General features: G+C 34.9%; 1 protein-coding gene across 1 annotated transcript in view; it reads right to left on the bottom strand.

Annotated features, from left to right (window-relative positions):
• Positions 1-17,619, bottom strand: part of LOC127412427 (lysosomal cobalamin transport escort protein LMBD1) — a 164,693-nt gene extending 147,074 nt beyond the window's left edge. The window contains exons 1-2 of the mRNA XM_051648769.1: positions 17,520-17,619; positions 3,407-3,583 (exon numbers count right to left, since the gene is read on the bottom strand). Of these exons, the coding sequence (XP_051504729.1) occupies positions 3,407-3,583; positions 17,520-17,588 (246 nt within the window). The 5' untranslated portion in view covers positions 17,589-17,619. The remainder of the gene's footprint in view (positions 1-3,406; positions 3,584-17,519) is intronic.
• Positions 17,620-17,917: the final 298 nt, after the last annotated feature.

The raw sequence follows: 17,917 nt of genomic DNA, 5'->3' as shown, positions 1-17,917 counted from the left end.
GCACTATCTGGCGCTCTGTGCATGTGTCAAGCACTAGGAAGTGTAACTGAGCTTGAAATCATGATTGTTCCAAGAGACTGCACTGACAAGATGTACAGTGAAAAATTAGTTATATTTTGGTCTGTTCTCACCTAAAACCAACTGGATCACTTCAGAAGACATTGATTAAACCACTGGAGTCGTATGGATTACTTTTATGCTGACTTGATCTCCTTTTTGGAGCTTCAAAGGCCTGATCACCATTCACTTGCATTGTATGGACCTACAGAGCTGAGATTTTCATCTAAAAATCTTTGTTTGTGTTCAGCAGAAGAAAGAAAGTCATACACATCTTAGATAGCATGAGAGTAAGCAAATGAGGAGGTAATTTTCAATTTTGGGTAACTTAAATGTATCAACTGCACTATAAAACAAACTATCAAACCAAGTGGCATCTGCAAACATGCAACTCGAAATGTTTTGCTTGTGTAATTTTTCATTAAAATAAATGTCATTTGGTTTGATATTTTGCTGTCTAAACCAATCACAACCATACATTTTAAAAATGTGCTTTAAGTAGCTTTGTTAGTTTCTAAACCTTACACTCACAGAATAACAAAGGTGTAGAAAATAAAACAGGTCTGATTTAACTGCAGTTTATCTATCAAACTCTACCGCAGCTACAAGTTTAGCGTATGAGAAAGCATCCTCATTAGCCGAACCCAGGCCTGTCAATCATTGCAGTAATCTCTTTAGGGCACAGAAATAATCCTACAGAGTCCTACGTGCACAGGCTGCATTAAGAAGATGTTTAGTTGGGAAGGTTCCTCTGTCTATTAAGCCAGCTAACTCAAATGGAGAAAGAGATACATTTGATCGTCACATCAGAAAAACGGATTACTGGAAGGCGAGAGCCAAGGAGATCGCTGCCATAATCTTGTGTGTTTATCCAAGACTTGATGGCTCCTTCCTTCTCAACCTCCCACAACACAAGCACCTGTCTGCCTGATTTATTATGCAGCGTTGAATCACAGCCTGAGTTTCAGACTGATTCTAAAACAGCCTTTCCCACCGATTTGGGTTAATGTTTTGTATTTCATCAGCGTCGGTTATAATCTTTCTTGCACAGTTATAAGGTGGAAACGTACAATTACATATTTAGTGTTAGCCTATCAACTCAGCAGCAAGATCTGTGATGTTTAACATTATTAATATACTATATATATATAGCAACACCACTAATAAGCCAAAGAAAATATAGTTTTGTGTATAGTGTTGATCTATTCACTACATTAAACTACAGTGCTTTAAAACTAAAGATCACCCTGTGAATTTTAAGGTGTTTCATGGAAGGCTTCATCACAGATCTAATTAACCCAACTGAATTGCTGATAATCTTGTACAGTATCCTCCTCCTCCTAGACAGATGATCTGTGATATAATCTGTTCTTCAGAACACCCTCAACGTCCTATTAAACAAATGAAACCAGTAATGACTTCTTCGATAAAGTTATATCTGCTCTTGACATTTACAAATCTTTTTTAACCATCTACTGATGATTATCTTAAAATCAAAGCAAGGCCAAAACTGTCTTTAGATCTCAATTTATTGTGGAAAACACTTTCAAGTAGCTTTTCCAAAGCCGAACCACAAAATACGGCCAGTATGCTCTGTGATTTTTATAATTTCTTTATTAATGGATGAACTCTTTTGGCAGACTTTTGCCTTGCTGTCATTAGTCAAAACATGTTTGAAGATTAGACAATGGAAATAACCCAGTTTTGACCTCTTGCTTTGCCTAAATCTGACACACATTCCATGTGTTTTGTAAACCTCAGGACGTCTCAAAAGTTCAAGCTCCAATAATGTAATATAATCAAACACAAATCCCGGAATTAGAAGTCTTAATCACTTGCTCTCTGAATAAAGGATTAGTTCATTAGTTCAGCGGATGAATCACATGAACTACTTTTATGATGCTTTTTTCCTTTTTTTAAGCTTGACAGGCCCTGGTCATTATATGCCTTCATTGTATTGAAAAGAGCAGTGCAAACATTCCACAAAACATCTCCTTTTGAGTTCTACAGGAAATAGGTTTGAAATGACATGTGAGCAAGTACTGTAAATTATGGCAGAATTGTAATATTACTACCATAAATGTGTAAAGAAAATAATAGCCTAACCAATGTTAATCACCATATTTAGTATCAAATGTTAGATGAGGAACATTTTGCTCTATTTCCACTTTGCTTGATTTACGATTAGTAGGTAATACCATGCTTAGCCTAATTATTCATTATCCTTAAGAATGGTGAGTCCATGGTTCATTAATTGTGCCCTTCAGTTACCATAGTAACCACTGTCTTACTAGACCATTTAAGTCAAGTAAAAGAAATATGTTCTCAATTCAGTCTGCAAACTCAAACCTGAAGTATTGATTTCTCTACCTCTTTATAGGAAAGACTTAGGGCAATTATTATAATTTTTTTTTTTTTACATTTTTCTTCATAACTCTCAAACTATTACAAATCAACCTGCCATCTTTTGGTATAAGAAACATTTATATGTCTCAACTGTAACAGCACCATTAGAATAGTTACACAGAGTAAAACTTGATCATCACTTTGAATTTAATAAAAGACATCAGATTGTAATTGTAAAAGGAAAACAAATAGAGTTATTTTTCATTGTCTTTTTAAAGGAATGTTCCAGGTTCAATACAAGTTAAGCTTAATCAACAGCAAATGTAGCATAATATTGATTACCACAAAAATTTATTTAGACTCTTCCCTCCTTTTCTTTAAAAAAAAAAAGCAAAAATCTGGGCTACAGTGAAGCACATACAATGGAAGTGAATGGGGGCCATTTATTTTGTGCTAAAAGACTCACTGTTTCAAAAGTACAGCCAAAAGACATAAACAATATCCATGTTAACATGATTTTAGTGTGATAAAATTGCTTACTAACCTTTTCTGTTAGTAAACTAACTTTAACAAAACCTAAAATCCTAAAACAACTGTAAAAATTATGATTTAAACAACTTTACAACTAATGTAAGTGTTTTTATAAAATGATAAGCTTCATATTTCTGCCTTTAAACCCTCCAAAAATTGGCCACATTTACTTCCACTGTAAATGCCTCACTGTTACTTTGATTTTTTTTTTTTTTTTTTTAAAGAAAAAGAGGGATGATTCCAAATTATTTTTTGTAGTAATCAACATTATGCCACAAATGCTGTCGATTGAGCTTAACTTGAATTGAACCCGGAACATTCCTTTAAGTTTATCTTTCACCTACTGGAGATACAGGGCTCAGCCTGTTTGATAACAGATCTGTGCGAGTTACCATGAAGCAGCTTTTCATTTTAAATCATCTGCTAAAAAAACAAAATGAAAGCATTTCTGTACATTGATATGGATGGATACCTTGTATGTGCCATTAGGGTACTTCATGAAGGACACTAGAAAGATATCCACAGGCAGAAGAGCTGATGTGATGAGGGCAATGGCCAGAGCACATATGGCTGTGATGGTGGAGATCACCTCGCTCTCCTGACGGCTCTGATACTTCCTGATATAAACCCAGCAAAAGGCCACGATCACCTGGAGATACCAGAACAAATGGACAATATGAGGTGTATATCAAAATAATCCATTTAAATCAATACATCAAGATACAGTACCAGTCAAAAGTTTGGACACACTTGACTGAATTTATGTTTCTCAAGATCTAAAGACCTTCTGATCTAAAAGCTTATGCTAAAATGCTTGAAATTAGATTTTATGACAAATATAAATTGATATAAATATGAATCTCTTTGCTAAAAATAAATGTGCTGCTAAATCAATTTCACAATTACATAAAACAAGACAGCATATCCAGATTTGCTTTTAAATGAATGCTGATTACAATGTGTTTGTATATTGCAATTTTTCTCTGAGCCATTAACATGAAATTGTATATAACAGAAATGCACCGATAGTAATTTCTTTGGCTGACGACGATTTTAACAAAAAAACTATAGGCCAATAATGATACCGATATTTTGCCACTTACCTTATTTTATCATCACATCACTGTTTTCCTTAGGAATGAATAAAAAATGTATAAAGAGGTGCAAAAGCTTTTTTACTGTTCTAACAATAAATAATTTCCAATATATCTAATTTCCGATATCTAAGAAGTCAAAGTCTGCTGGTTTCAATGCGTTTGGGATGGTTTCCCTCATCATGTAGCCTATAGGTAAGTGTCACGTCCCATTATGGCATTTTTTTATGCATTAAAGTGAGAACAAGAAAGAATAAAAATTAAATATTGCATGTTCTTTGTAGTGCCAACCCTTCTAGATATTGTGGCTATTATTATTTCTGGACTGTAAATTTACATTTACAGAGTTCTAACAAAGTGTGTTACTAATTAAACATAAATAAACCATTGGTTTTTCATATCTGCGTTTTCATGCTTATTACAGTTATGCCAATGGTTTTAATTTGGTCAATAATTAGCCAGTAAATATATCGGTAGCTGATACATCAGTGCATCTCTAGTAAATACATATACATAGAACTTAAATACATGTTTTGTGTGCTGTTTAGGAAAATGCTGTTTTTTAAAGTGGTGTTTTAAGTGGTTTTGATTATATTAATATGTTTTAAATTCATTAGCATGTTCAAAGTTTTGTGGTTCTTTCCTTTCAACAGCGCCAATGTCTACATATCTAGTTTCAAACCGATCTGTGTTATATCAGATGTTAAGCAGACAGTTGGTCTTATCATAACACAAACCCAAGCCATACAAGTTCAAAACAATTCACAAGTGTCCTGCTATTTAGAGAACTGAATTCTGAATTGTACTGTTCTGATCATCCAGCTAACACTTCTTTTCTTAGAAAAGGACACACCTGCCTACATGTTTATAAGCTCTGGGAAAACCGTCTCTGCAAAGCATATTTTTGTATAGGGCTGGGTATTGATAGAGATATTCTGATTCGATTCCGATTCAAAAGCTCTCGATTTGATTCCAATTCAATGCAATATATTTCAGTTATAATGTTCATTTTGCTTACATATGAAAGAAATTCTCTTCCAGCTATTGCTGTAAATTACACAGGGGACCTTCTAACTAGGTTCATTATAAAAATATGAATTTTATAAATTATATTTTATTTGTATTTCATCATTTTGGTCACATTTAGCCTAAGCTTTTATTTTTTTAATTACAAAATTTACAAATCCATGTCTTCCATCAATAAATATAAGGGCTGTCAATTGATTAACATTTTTGGTATGCTGATTAATTAATCGAATTAATTGCAATTAATCTCATACATAAATATTTGCTGAGAAAATTCCTCAAATAACAATAACTCAATAAATTATGTTTAAATAATTATAAATACTTATTTTCAAAATATAAATAAAATATATATTATAATAAAATAATACAGATAATTTAAATGCATTACATTGTTTTGGCACACAAGTAAAATACTAAAATAGACAATACAAAAAGTGGCTTTAGAATGCAATATATTGTTTATTTCCATATCTGTCGTTGGCATACAGTTCACAGCAAACCATTCTGCAACTGAATTTGTCAATCAGTTCGAGATTTATTATAAGGGCTTGTTTAAAGACGTGCCAATGTACACCTGCGTCAGACGGAAGCTTTTGGCGCTTCTCGGTTACGTCACGTGATAAAGGTACCGTTTTTAGGTCACTGAGCTAAGTAAAACTAAGTTTGAAACTTAGAAAAACACGTCTTGAGATCCCTGCGTTCGGATTTGCGCTACATCGAGCTGCGTTTGAACGCAAGAACGTGTTCTCATCTTGTTCTATGTCTAAGATACGTGTTGCCTATATAGCTGGAGTTTCACTTACTGCCCCCTGGAGAAAACAGGTGGTACTACAAGCATTAATTGCTCATATAAGGAATATTCCTTATTACGGTCCATAGACATGATTAATTGCGTAAAATTGTTTTAACGTGTTATTTTTATATATAATTGATTGCACCGAATTAACGCGTTAGATCTACAGCTCTAATGCATATGATATTAAATTGCATATATTTTATTTTGTTACATGTTAACAGGGCTGCTGCAGAGTTTTTAAAATCAAATTTAAAACTTTTTAAAATCTTTTTCAAGACCTGAAAAAATATATATAATAATACCGTATCGTTATACCAAAAAAAAAAAAAAAAAAAAAAACTCGGCACAATTTCTAAATAAATCATGTATCACAGACTCTTACTTTAATAGGCAGGGGCACACATTCAACATGGCCTTAACATTGCTTTTCAGTAAAACAGGCTATCTGCAAGTTTTAAATACTCAAGACATGTTTTCCACATATATATATCACATTAAAATTGGTTTATGTACCATTATATAAATAAATACAAATTACAGGTCAACCAATATTGGATTTTGTTGATACAATGTGTTGAAAGAAAGAATATTTTATTTGATTATTTTTTTTAATTGGTAGCCTATATTAAATGTTCTTAGTCTTTCCTTCCTGTGATGGGGAGGGCCAGACAAAGGCTACAAGAGTCAAATTATTTATAAATTCCAGATGCAGTATATGGTGTAACTAAAATACCAATAACCAGGAAAAAAATAAAACATACATACATACATAAATAAATGATTTGATTCATAGAGCAGAACTTTTAAATTTAAAGGCTGAAATACACCGGGGACTCTTATTTTGAAATGTCTGTGCATCACTGCTTCCAGCTGCTCATTCAAACAGATAAGGGAAATAAAATGTGCACTCCTACAATCATCTACAACGTATTACAATATAAACAAAAGTAAACACTCTCATATTTCCGAAACACTATATCATCATCTTAAACAGTTGATCATTTCCAATATGGCCTAATGACTGTGAACTGCTCTGCAACTGCTGAAAACACTCACAAGTTCCCACGTGCTTGGAGAAAATACAACAGTGTCGTGTTTTCACTCTGAAGGATGCAACGCATGCATTTATTTAATTAGATCGTATTCTTTTGAAGTTTGATAATCACATTAGGACATATCATGATTCCTGTCTTTCCGCCCGCAAATTTAAGACATATTTAAATGATAATTAAGACTTATGTTGTATTATTTAAGCAGAGGTTGAAAGTAACGAGTTACAACTACTCTCATTACAGTACTTGAGTACATTTCACTTTTTTCTACTTTTTTTAAGAATAAATACATAACAGTACTTTTACTTGAGTTTATTAAAAATGAAGTATTCAACTTCGCTACAGTTATTTTTTACCACAATTACAAAGTACAAATGAATACATAATTTTTCTGAATTTTTGGAAAGTTTTTTGGGATGAAGAAACCAGGAAGTTATAAGAGCTAAATTTGTTTATAAACTAAAACGCACTGTGTGCGGCAGAAGCTCGCAGGGCACAGCATCATGAGCACAGCAGCTCTCATAAACTGCCGCTGATGTCCTTTCTTTTCTAGCTTTTCCAAGACTTTCTGCCCTGTCACTATACAAGAACTGTAATACTGTGATTTTCTGCATATTTCATTTTATTCTGGAAAGGAGCCGTTCATTCAGGTATGAGGGAACCGTCTGAACCACTGATCAAACTTCACTTGTTTTTAAGGTAGGCAATGTTTTAACTGTAAAAATGCCACTGAATATGACAAAAAATATGGGGGAAAAAATGCCCACGCAACGAGTTTCCGTGTTTTATTAATAATATATAGTTACAATAACATACACTGCGATCTTATTTTGACTTTTCACTGAACTTTATTTTTTCCCGCTGTCCGGTTCCTTGCACCATCATGCACACATACATCCACTTCTATCAATCTGCATCAGTTCGGTTTTGTGCTCCTGTGTTAAACTGTGCAACCATTCGCCCCTCTTGTTCAAAATGAACTGTCCTAGCGGGTAACACTCTCACTCATGATACTGTACTGTACTTCCATGCCCTGTGCTGCTGTTTATCTGTCTGAAAAGCCTCACCCGCTAGAGGCCAAAAGTGCACAAGGGATGGGTGTTATATAAAGAAGGTATGAGAAATCACAAAACATAATGTAACCAAATGCTACAATTTAATTAATTAATAATATGTTAATTATATTAATTATTCCAACTGTAATATAATAATACATATACAGAACAACCACTTTTAGTGTTTGAGTCAATCATATCTCTCACTAAACACTGTGTGAAATGTTTATTTTTGCCTTATTTTATTCAGTTGGCATGTAGGAGTTGATAACAGTTTGCTTAATAATCTCATTCCATATCTGGATAATTGCTGCAATATCATAGAGGATAAATTTCCTCCTCTATGATATTGCATTTTATTAGTTTTACACAGTATGTTAACTTAATAGCCAAAATGCTTGGACATACATAAATGAGAATAAACCTGAAATAGAAATGTGTTTCAGTCACAATGCACATTATGTAGTTTAGAGATGATTTAGAGACATTCAGGATGTTACAAATGGCTATTTCTATTTAAATAAATGTGTATTCTTAAAATGTTCTGCTTGTCCAAGAATCCTCTTGCAGCAATGCAGGTCTTTGGTATTTAGAAGCTGCTAGTTTAGGACTTGTGAGGAGTCTGTTTCTCAAACTAGAGACTGTGATTTACTTGTCTTTTTGATGTGTATCTGGCCGTCCATGTCCCTCTCTTTCCTGGTTAGAGATACTTTTTTTTAAACAGTAATGCATGGAATAGCCTTCATTTCTCTAAAACAATAGACTTTAGGAGAAAATAGGATTTCAGGAGAAATGTGTTTCTTTTTGCCTATTTTTAAAACCAAAATTTGACTTGCAAGTGTAAAGCAACTTGTAAGAACTCAATACCTCAGGACATGGGGAAAAACCCCATTGTATTGTGATTTCCACATGGTAGCGCAACCATTTTCAATTGTTCTAATAATAAGAACAATTTCTTGAGTACCAAATTAGCACTTTAGAATGCTTTTGTAAGGAATAGGTTACACAGTATATGTTTGCCACCACGGGTAAAGAAAAAATGGAATTAATACTACATAAAACAATTATTTCAAACCATAATAATTATTTGCAATTAATGATTTTGGCAGTATTTTTGATCAATTTAATGCATCCTTGGTGAAAGTAAGCATCAGTTTCTTTCAACAACAAAAATGTCTTTGTGTTCTAAAAATGGAAGCATATATACTATATAAACTCAGCAAAAAAAGAAACGTCATCTCACTTTCAACTGCCTTTATTTTCAGCAAACTTGACATGAGTAAATATTTGTATGAACATAAAAAGATTCAACAACTAAGGCATAAACTGAACAAGTGTCACAGACATGTGACTAACAGAAATGGAATAATGTGTCCCTGAACAAAGGGTGGGTCAAAATCAAAAGTAAAAGTCAGTATCTGGTGTGGCCACCAGCTGCATTAAGTACACCAGCTGGAGTGGTGGTGTAGTGGACTAAAGCACTGAACTGGTAAGCGGAAGGTTGTTGGTTCAATCCCCACAACCACCACCATTGTGTCCTTGAGCAAGGCCCTTAACTCCAGGTTGCTCCAGTAATCAGGGCACTGTAAGTCACTTTGGATAAAAGCGTCAGTCAAATGCGTAAATGTAAGTACTGCAGTGCATCTCCTCCTCATGGACTGCACCAGATTTGCCTCCAAGGCACTTGCAAGATCCTGGACATTTCTAGGGGGAATGGCCCTAGCCATTCAACAGGTCCCAGATGTGCTCAATGGGATTGAGATCCGGGTTCTTCGCTGGCCATGGCAGAACACTTACATTCCTGTTACAACGAGCAGTATGGCTGTATGTCAGGATGAGCCTGCAGGAAGGGTACCACATGAGAGAGGAGGATGTCTTCCCTGTAACGCACATTGAGATTGCCTGCAATGACAACAAGCTCAGTCTGATGATGCTGTGCCACAGACCATGATGGACCCTCCAAATCAATCCACTCCAGAGTACAGGCCTTGTTGTAGACACTTATTCCTTCGACAATAAATGCGAGTCTGACAAAACCGTGACTCATCAGTGAAGAGCACTTTTTGCCAGTCCTGTCTGGTTGCCGGTGATGTCTGGTAAGGACTTGCCTTACAACAAGCCTACAAGCCCCAATCCAGCCTCTCTCAGCCTATTGCACACAGTCTGAGCACTGATGGAGGGATTGTGTGTTCCTGGTGTAACTCGGGCAGTTGTTGTTGCCATCCAGTACCTGTCCCGCAGGTGTGATATTCGGATGTACCGATCCTATGCAGGTGTTGTTACACGTGGTCTGCCACTGCGAGGATGATCAGCTGTTTTAGGTGTCTCACTGTACGGATATTGCAATTTATTGCCCTGGCCACATCTGCAGTCCTCATGCCTCCATGCAGCATGCCTAAGGCACATTCACACAGATAAGCAGGGACCCTGGGCATCTTTCTTTTGGTGTTTTTCACAGTCAGTAGAAAGGTCTCTTTAGTGTCTTAAGTTATATAACTGTGACCTTAATTGCCTATCATCTGTAAGCTGTTGGTGTCTTAACGACCGTTCCACAGGTGCATGTTCATTAACTGTTTATGGTTCATTGAACAAGCATGGAAAACATTGTTTAAACCCTTTACAATAAAGATCTGTAAAGTTATTATGTAATTACTTACGTAACTACTTATTTACTTGAGTCATAATATTTCTCAGTACTTCTACATGTACTCAAGTGAATTATTTCTTCAGTAGCAGTACTTTTACTTAAGTAAAAAAAATCAGTACTCTTTCCACCACTGCATTTAAGATATCTAACACTTTTTATGACCTTAAATTGTGGAATACTGAATTTAAGACATTTTAAGACTTTTTAAGGATCTGTGGGAGGCCTGGTTTATTGTTTAATGCATAATTTATAATATCTACAAGTATTTACATTTATTTGTAGAACATGTGCTAAAAATAGGTACTGTCTCTTTAAGAAAACTGGTAGTTTTGAAAAGTGCATCTGTAAATGAGCACATTTTAATGAGATAGAACCAAAATGACTTCTTTACCTCATCCGTGCTATTCGTGATTAGAATTAAATGTTTATGTTTTGTTGTTTTTGATCAACAATTTACTGTAAAGAACAGAAAGGGAATTAAAACAGACATTAGTCAATGACAAATGGATCTTGTCTTTGGGCACACATTACACAAAATGAGTCAAACCAAACTTTTACTCTCAACACACAGTGAAAGGACGCTGAACTTCTTTGCCAATATACTATTCAATCACTGGTGAGTGAAATCTGAACATTTACCAGCCAGTGGCAAATCACTGACATTTCTAAGGCCAATTCACACTGCCCCCACAAATTTTGTTGGGTCAGTGTTTTCACTCTCTTGGTGTTTGTTGGGGAAGTTTGACAATAACAGCTATGCTTCTCAACATTGTAAATCTAACACAGGGCTTGACAGTAAGGACTGCACGATGGCTTGGTGCCAGTGAGAGAGAGATTCAGGTCAGCTGCTAGAGTTGTCACTTGCCCAATCAGGCCAGCGCTGCATTTATAACGTTAGTGCAAGCAAACAAGTGTAAGAGCAGAAAAATTACACTGAGCTAATTACTATCCGAGCACTCAGAGACGAGCGACCGCAATTATATTTAGCTTGCAAAGATATCTGAGCGCATAATATATTGGACGTGCGCGCGCACAAGAACGTGCAGACACCAAGCATGATCTCCTAGAACTGTCCAGGGGTGGAAAGAGACCTGAAAAATCATACTCAAGTAGAAGTACTGTTACTTCCTAAAAAATGTAGTATGAGTAGAATAAAAGTAGCTGTCCTCAAAACTACTCAAGTAAAAGAGTAGCTCATTTAAAAGTACTCATGAGTAGTGAGTATTGAGTACCGAGTTGCAAAATCTATGCCCCATTATAATGAACACTGTATGCCAACTTTTAAAATACATCACTTATCTATGATAAACACTACATGAATCTGATTCCAAAAAATAAAAGGGAGACATGATAACAGAAATGAAAAGATTAAAAAGTTATTTCCAATACACTGATCACCATTTTAAATCATAATGTATGAAACAATTACATTAAAATCAGTTTACGTGTAGGGTCTAAATTTCCCTTAATGGCGACAGAGCATTATTGTTGTGCATAAAACGTGTTCAAAACAATGCAAGGAATGAAAAAAAATGCTAAATAAGCAGGATCACTTGGCACGTCATGTCCTGCACAATAGAGGAGGTAGGGCAGGCATGGGAAAAGTTGTTTGGTACAGGGTCTACATCACGCTTAAAAAGGAATAATTCACCCAAAAATGAAAATTCTCTCTTCATATACTCACCCTCATGCCATCCTGGATGTGTATGACTTTCTTTCTTCTGCAGAACACAAATTAAGATTTTCAGAACAATATCTCAGCTCCTTTGGTCCATACAATGAAAGTGAATCGGTGCTAAAATATTGAAGCTCCACAAATCACATAAATCAGCATAAAAGTAGTCTAATCCATGTGCCTCCAGTGTTTAAATCCATGTCTTCAGAAGAGATATGATAGATGTGGTGAGAAATATCAATATTTAATTCTTTTTTACTATTAATTCTCCTCCCTGCTCAGTCAATCTCCACTTTAACTCTCACTTTCTTCTTTTATTTTTGGTGATTCACATTCTTCATGCATATCGCCACCTACTGGGCAGAGAAGAATTTCTAGCAAAAAAGGACTTAAATATTGATCTGTTTCTCACCCACACCTTCAATTCTGAAGTCATGGATTAAACCACTGGAGTTGTATGTATTACTTTTATGCTGCTTTTATGTGCTTTTTGGAGCATCAAAGCCTTCACTTACATTGAATGGACCTACAGAGCTGAAATATTCTTCTAAAAATCTTAATTTGTGTTCTTCTGAAGAAAGAAAGTCATACACATCTGGGATGGCATGAGGGTGAGTAAATGATAAGAGAATTTTCATTTTTGTGTGAATTATTTCTTTAAGTAGCACATGGGGGGCCACATTGTCCAACTTTTGAGATACAATGTCCCGCATTGATTTAGTTCTTGTATCTTTTAAGCCCAGAAATAGTTGTGTTCTCGTTCTAATGCATGATGCACAATTTTCTGAAGTTTGTGACTGATGGAATATTCTGCCTTAAGTACTGCTCTACAAGGGTTGATACTTTTCTATCTTTATAAAGGCTAATCATAATTATAAATTATTTTATCATCTCTACTTTCCTGGTAATTTATTATACCAATTAACACACTCTCTACATCTGGGGTTGGTATTATTAAAAAACAAACAATATTTAAAAAATATATTATTATTAAAAATGTCACTGTTTTATTCTATTACATTAATACTTTTAAAGCTACTCAAGTTATTCAGCCAAAAGTAGTGAGTGGTTTTCTCGTTTCCTTGTTAATGTTGTTTGATTAATAGCCTTTATATGACATAGCCTACTAGACAGTGCTCAATTCGGTTATACTTCAAGTCCAACATTTTGATGCAAATATGCTTTTTGTCCCACTGTTTAAGTTCACTTTAGACTTAAACGACTGCGTTTACATTAAATCCTCACTAAGACTGACACTGGCGGAATTATGAAGTGTATTTGACCGTTTAGGCGTGAACACGCATTAGCACACAAACATTAGCCGCCTGTCAATCAAACAGCACGCAGCTACAGACGTCAGGAAATAAAAGGTCAATCTTTTATATTTCATCTAGATCAACCAACCAGTGGTGCTCTTGCTATCGCGATCATTGTAATGAACACCCCTGTTCTAGATGTATAACATATGCTAAATACAGAAAATTACTCAAAAGTTTGATCGAGGACATCTCTCTTTTTTCCGATAAACATCTAGATAATTTTATTGCCCAGCCCTATTGATAACATTGCCTTAATCTCTCACAGCAGCCCAAAAATTTCAGTGATAGTTAAATTACAGGCTACGTTATAGACACAGAATTTAATAAGCAGAAATATGAAATTTACCTCGATATGTTTCTTCAAATTAGAGGCAGGATTAATGCTGATATCTGGCTTGAGCAAGTTAAACATGACACAATCAAACAATTGGCCTTTTTCACTGCGAAAAGCCCTTTCAGGTGCGGCCGTGATGTTCAGGTGTAAACTGTGCTTGAGGCATCCATAACAGTTACCGCCAGATCTACAACTGCCATTCAAGTTTTTTATGTGTGATTTGATTGGATGCAAGTCACGAGACACTCTCCAGACAATCATGTTGATAGATAAAAATAAAATCAGGACAGGGAAGTAGCGAACACAGACGGTGGGAAAATAGCGCAGTAAAAGTACAGTTACAGCACTTAAAATGTACTCAAGTAAAAGTATACAATTTTTAAACTACTTAAAAAAGTATAATTCCTGGGAAAAACTACTTAATTACAGTAACGTGAGTATTTGTAATTCGTTACTTTACACCCCTTGAACTGTCCTTGCTCTTTTCCAAGTGTCTTAACAGCAGCAATTACAAATGTGTAGAAAATAGCAAGAAAAAAAAAAACAATTCATGAATTTTGGAGTGGGACTGCACGTCTTGCGCAACATTTTATATATCCCCGCACAATCCGTGTTCAAGTGCATGAAATTCCCAAATATTTTCGTTTTAACATGTTGGTGAAAATTAGTAATCCACTCACAGGAACACAAGAAATCAACAGTTTCTTTCTATTGGTTGTAAATCTCTGTCTCTCCATGCATCTCTCTCATCATCTCTCTCCGTGCAGCGTAAACACAGTTTAACGTGCAAGCGCTCTCTTAAAGGGGCAGAGTGCTAGAATTGTTCCACCAGTTTAAAAAAAAAAAAAAAAAAAAAAAAAAAGAAGAAAAAATAATATTAGCTCATTAATTTGCCTTTAGAGATGACGTGCGGAATGAAATGTAATAACCTTAGTTAAACCCCGGTTATACACGTGGATGAGAATCATGAGCTCAGTCTCCAAAATGTAAATATACATATAATTAGGTAATATTTCAAAATGTAAACATTAATTAGACATGATAATGGCATTTGATATGAAAAGAAGCTAACTCACCCTGGTTATTATTACTTTCAAAGCTCTTCAGCTGCAGGGTGAAGATGACTATTTAAAACAGTCTAATTTATATCATCCTCATGACACACCTGTTACCTGTCTCATTTCTGGACTGTACTGGTATTTTCTTTCTGTGCTTTGTGTATCAGTCAGTGTTGGTCTTGTTCGGGTTGTATAATTTCATGTTTATATCACAGATGAGGCCTAATGTCTACCTACTGTATATTACATGTCACAACCGATTTAGTAGCAAGATCTTTTCTCTCAGGGATTCTTTTTTTTTTCCTCCCCTTTTCTCCCCAATTTGGAATGCCCAATTCCCAATGCACTCTAGGTCCTCGTGGTGGCGTTGTGACTCCAGGCGGTGGAGGACAAATCTCAGTTGCCTCTGCGTCTGAGACTGTCAATCCACACATCTTATCACGTGGCTTGTTAAGTGCATTACCGCGGAGACGTAGCGCGTGTGGAGGCCCACGCACAACTCACCAGGCACCCCACCGAGAGCGAGAACCACATTATAGCGACCACGAGGAGGTTAACCCAACCTGGTTGTGAAAACATTACACAGGGCCCAAAAGTTGACAGAATGACTGAATGAGTGACTGAAAACCCATCATTTACTCCACCGAACTCTTAGCTTAAAAAAGCATGTGTAACTGGCAGGACAGCTGAGGTTAATGTGATGAATTAATGAATTAATAACTGTAAAGCGCTTATATGGTGTTACATAAGGCATAAATCATATCTTGTAAATTATAAACGTGATACAGTTTTGTGGGAATAATTTGTCTTAAAAACGTAATATACAGGATATAAAATATATTTAGCTTCGGACATATTTTTTTTAAAGCCACAATGGTAAAAACAGCTATTTTTCATTTTTGTGTTAGGGCCAGTGAAAATTTTGGCAGGGCAAGTAAAAATCTGAAGCACTGGCCCAACCTGACCAGTAGAAAAAATCCTTAGTGTTGAACCCTGTAACAAATGCTGGTGTTTGTCCATCGATATCAAGATTGTTCAAATGAAGATCACAAAGCTTGGGAAATTCTATATGTTTACCTAGTCCTATTGTTGTATCTCATTAACAAAACAGTAATTGAGTCTAACTTTCTGAAGGTACTCATTTCAGAGTGGAAAGGACATATTCCAAACACATCCACACTATAAACTCTCAGGACGCATCTAATATGAGCCTGTGATTACAAGATGCTGTTTTCAGACAGGATCAGTTAAGAGCCCTACACATTTTAGATTCTGCTTGAATGTTAAGTCAGATAATGACCCAACGCTCTGCATTTAAATCAGGATGTGCTGAACAAATGATCTAATGGGAAAAGCTGCTCTCTTTGCACTTGTTAAACTTGAGTAAGGTGCACTTTAATTAGAAAATTAAAGCAAAGAAGCCACTTTAATTTAGACAACTCAACCAAGAATATAAACAAATATAAACAAATCTTAAGTCTCAAAAACTAAGAAATCTGACCTAAGACTTTGCTGTTCATGTCAAATGAGTCATGATAAATGAATTTAAATCATAATTTAACAATTTAATATTGACTTAATTATAAAGTAAGAAAATAATGTGAAATAAGAAATAAAAGAATAAATATATCTATAATTATAATCATAATCAAAATAAATAATACTAAAAAAGCTATTAAGATAATGTTTTTTAATCTAAACAACACATTTACTTTGGGAACTACTTTGCCCTACTTTTGCCATTTCGCTAAAATGAGAGGGTCTACTTCTTTCATAAGTGTAACTTCAGTTTAGAAAATTATTTTAACTCGACAGTAAACAGATGATTATGATAAATAACAAATAAAAAAGAAAGATCATTAAGGGCTAATGTGTTATGAAAAGCTTCATGTTTCACATCCATCTAAAAACATGACAAGGCTGTCATACTAAAATAAAATCTCAAAATATAATATGTATATCATAATTTAATCATTCAATAATAATGGAATAAAAAAATTATAAATACACAATAATAAACAGATATAGAACAACAACAACAAATTAAGTATAATTTTTACGTTTTAATCTAAATAACAAAATTCCCTGTCCTTTCTTGCCCTAAACTGCACAATTTCACCAAAACTAGAGGGTCTACTTCTTGTAGTAATAAGTTTAAATCTTTAATAAGTGTAAAATCAGTTAAGAAAACTGTCAACCTGACTGTAAACATGGAGAGGATTACGACATGAAAAATGTAGCATAGATTCTCAAGGGCTGATTTGTTACGACACGCTTCGTGTTCTCATTTAAATATAAAAACATAGTTAGTTTCTCGAAGGCTGCAATAGTATAATAAGCCCTCACATTAATAATAATAATAATAATAACTTTTAAGGAAACACGAATTCATCGTGTGTCAATAAAAGGATACAGCCAGAGCTACAGACCAGCATGACTTATAACAGTATTTATCAGCGAAAATACCGAGTCAAAGAATATAACTATACTAAACTGAAGCTATAACTGGCAGTTTATGTGTCTCACCAGTAACACGATGGTGAAAATGGACCATCCGAGCACAGATTCAGAGAGTAACGCTACAGGCGGCGCCATGACTTCTTCACTTCCTGCAACACAGCTAACCCTCATCACATGACTGCTGACATCACACCCCACACGGCCACAGAGATCTGGGTCAGTTAACTATAGATTTTCGGGCAGAACTGGCCAATTATATATTTAAAACAGTACATTACATTTTCGAATAAAAATTAAATGGTATAAAATATATTATATAATATTTGCATTCTTAAATTAATCTAGTTCACCCAAAAATGGAAATTCTCTCATAATTTACTCACCCTCATGCCATCCCAGATGTGTATGACTTTCTTTCTTCTGCTGACACAAACGAATATTTTTAGAAGCATATCTCAGCTCTG

The sequence above is a fragment of the Myxocyprinus asiaticus genome, chromosome 21 (genome assembly GCF_019703515.2).
Source record: "Myxocyprinus asiaticus isolate MX2 ecotype Aquarium Trade chromosome 21, UBuf_Myxa_2, whole genome shotgun sequence".
Lineage (NCBI taxonomy): Eukaryota > Metazoa > Chordata > Actinopteri > Cypriniformes > Catostomidae > Myxocyprinus > Myxocyprinus asiaticus.
The sequence above is the reverse complement of the archived record's forward strand: the minus strand, read 5'-3'. Positions and strand labels throughout refer to the sequence as shown.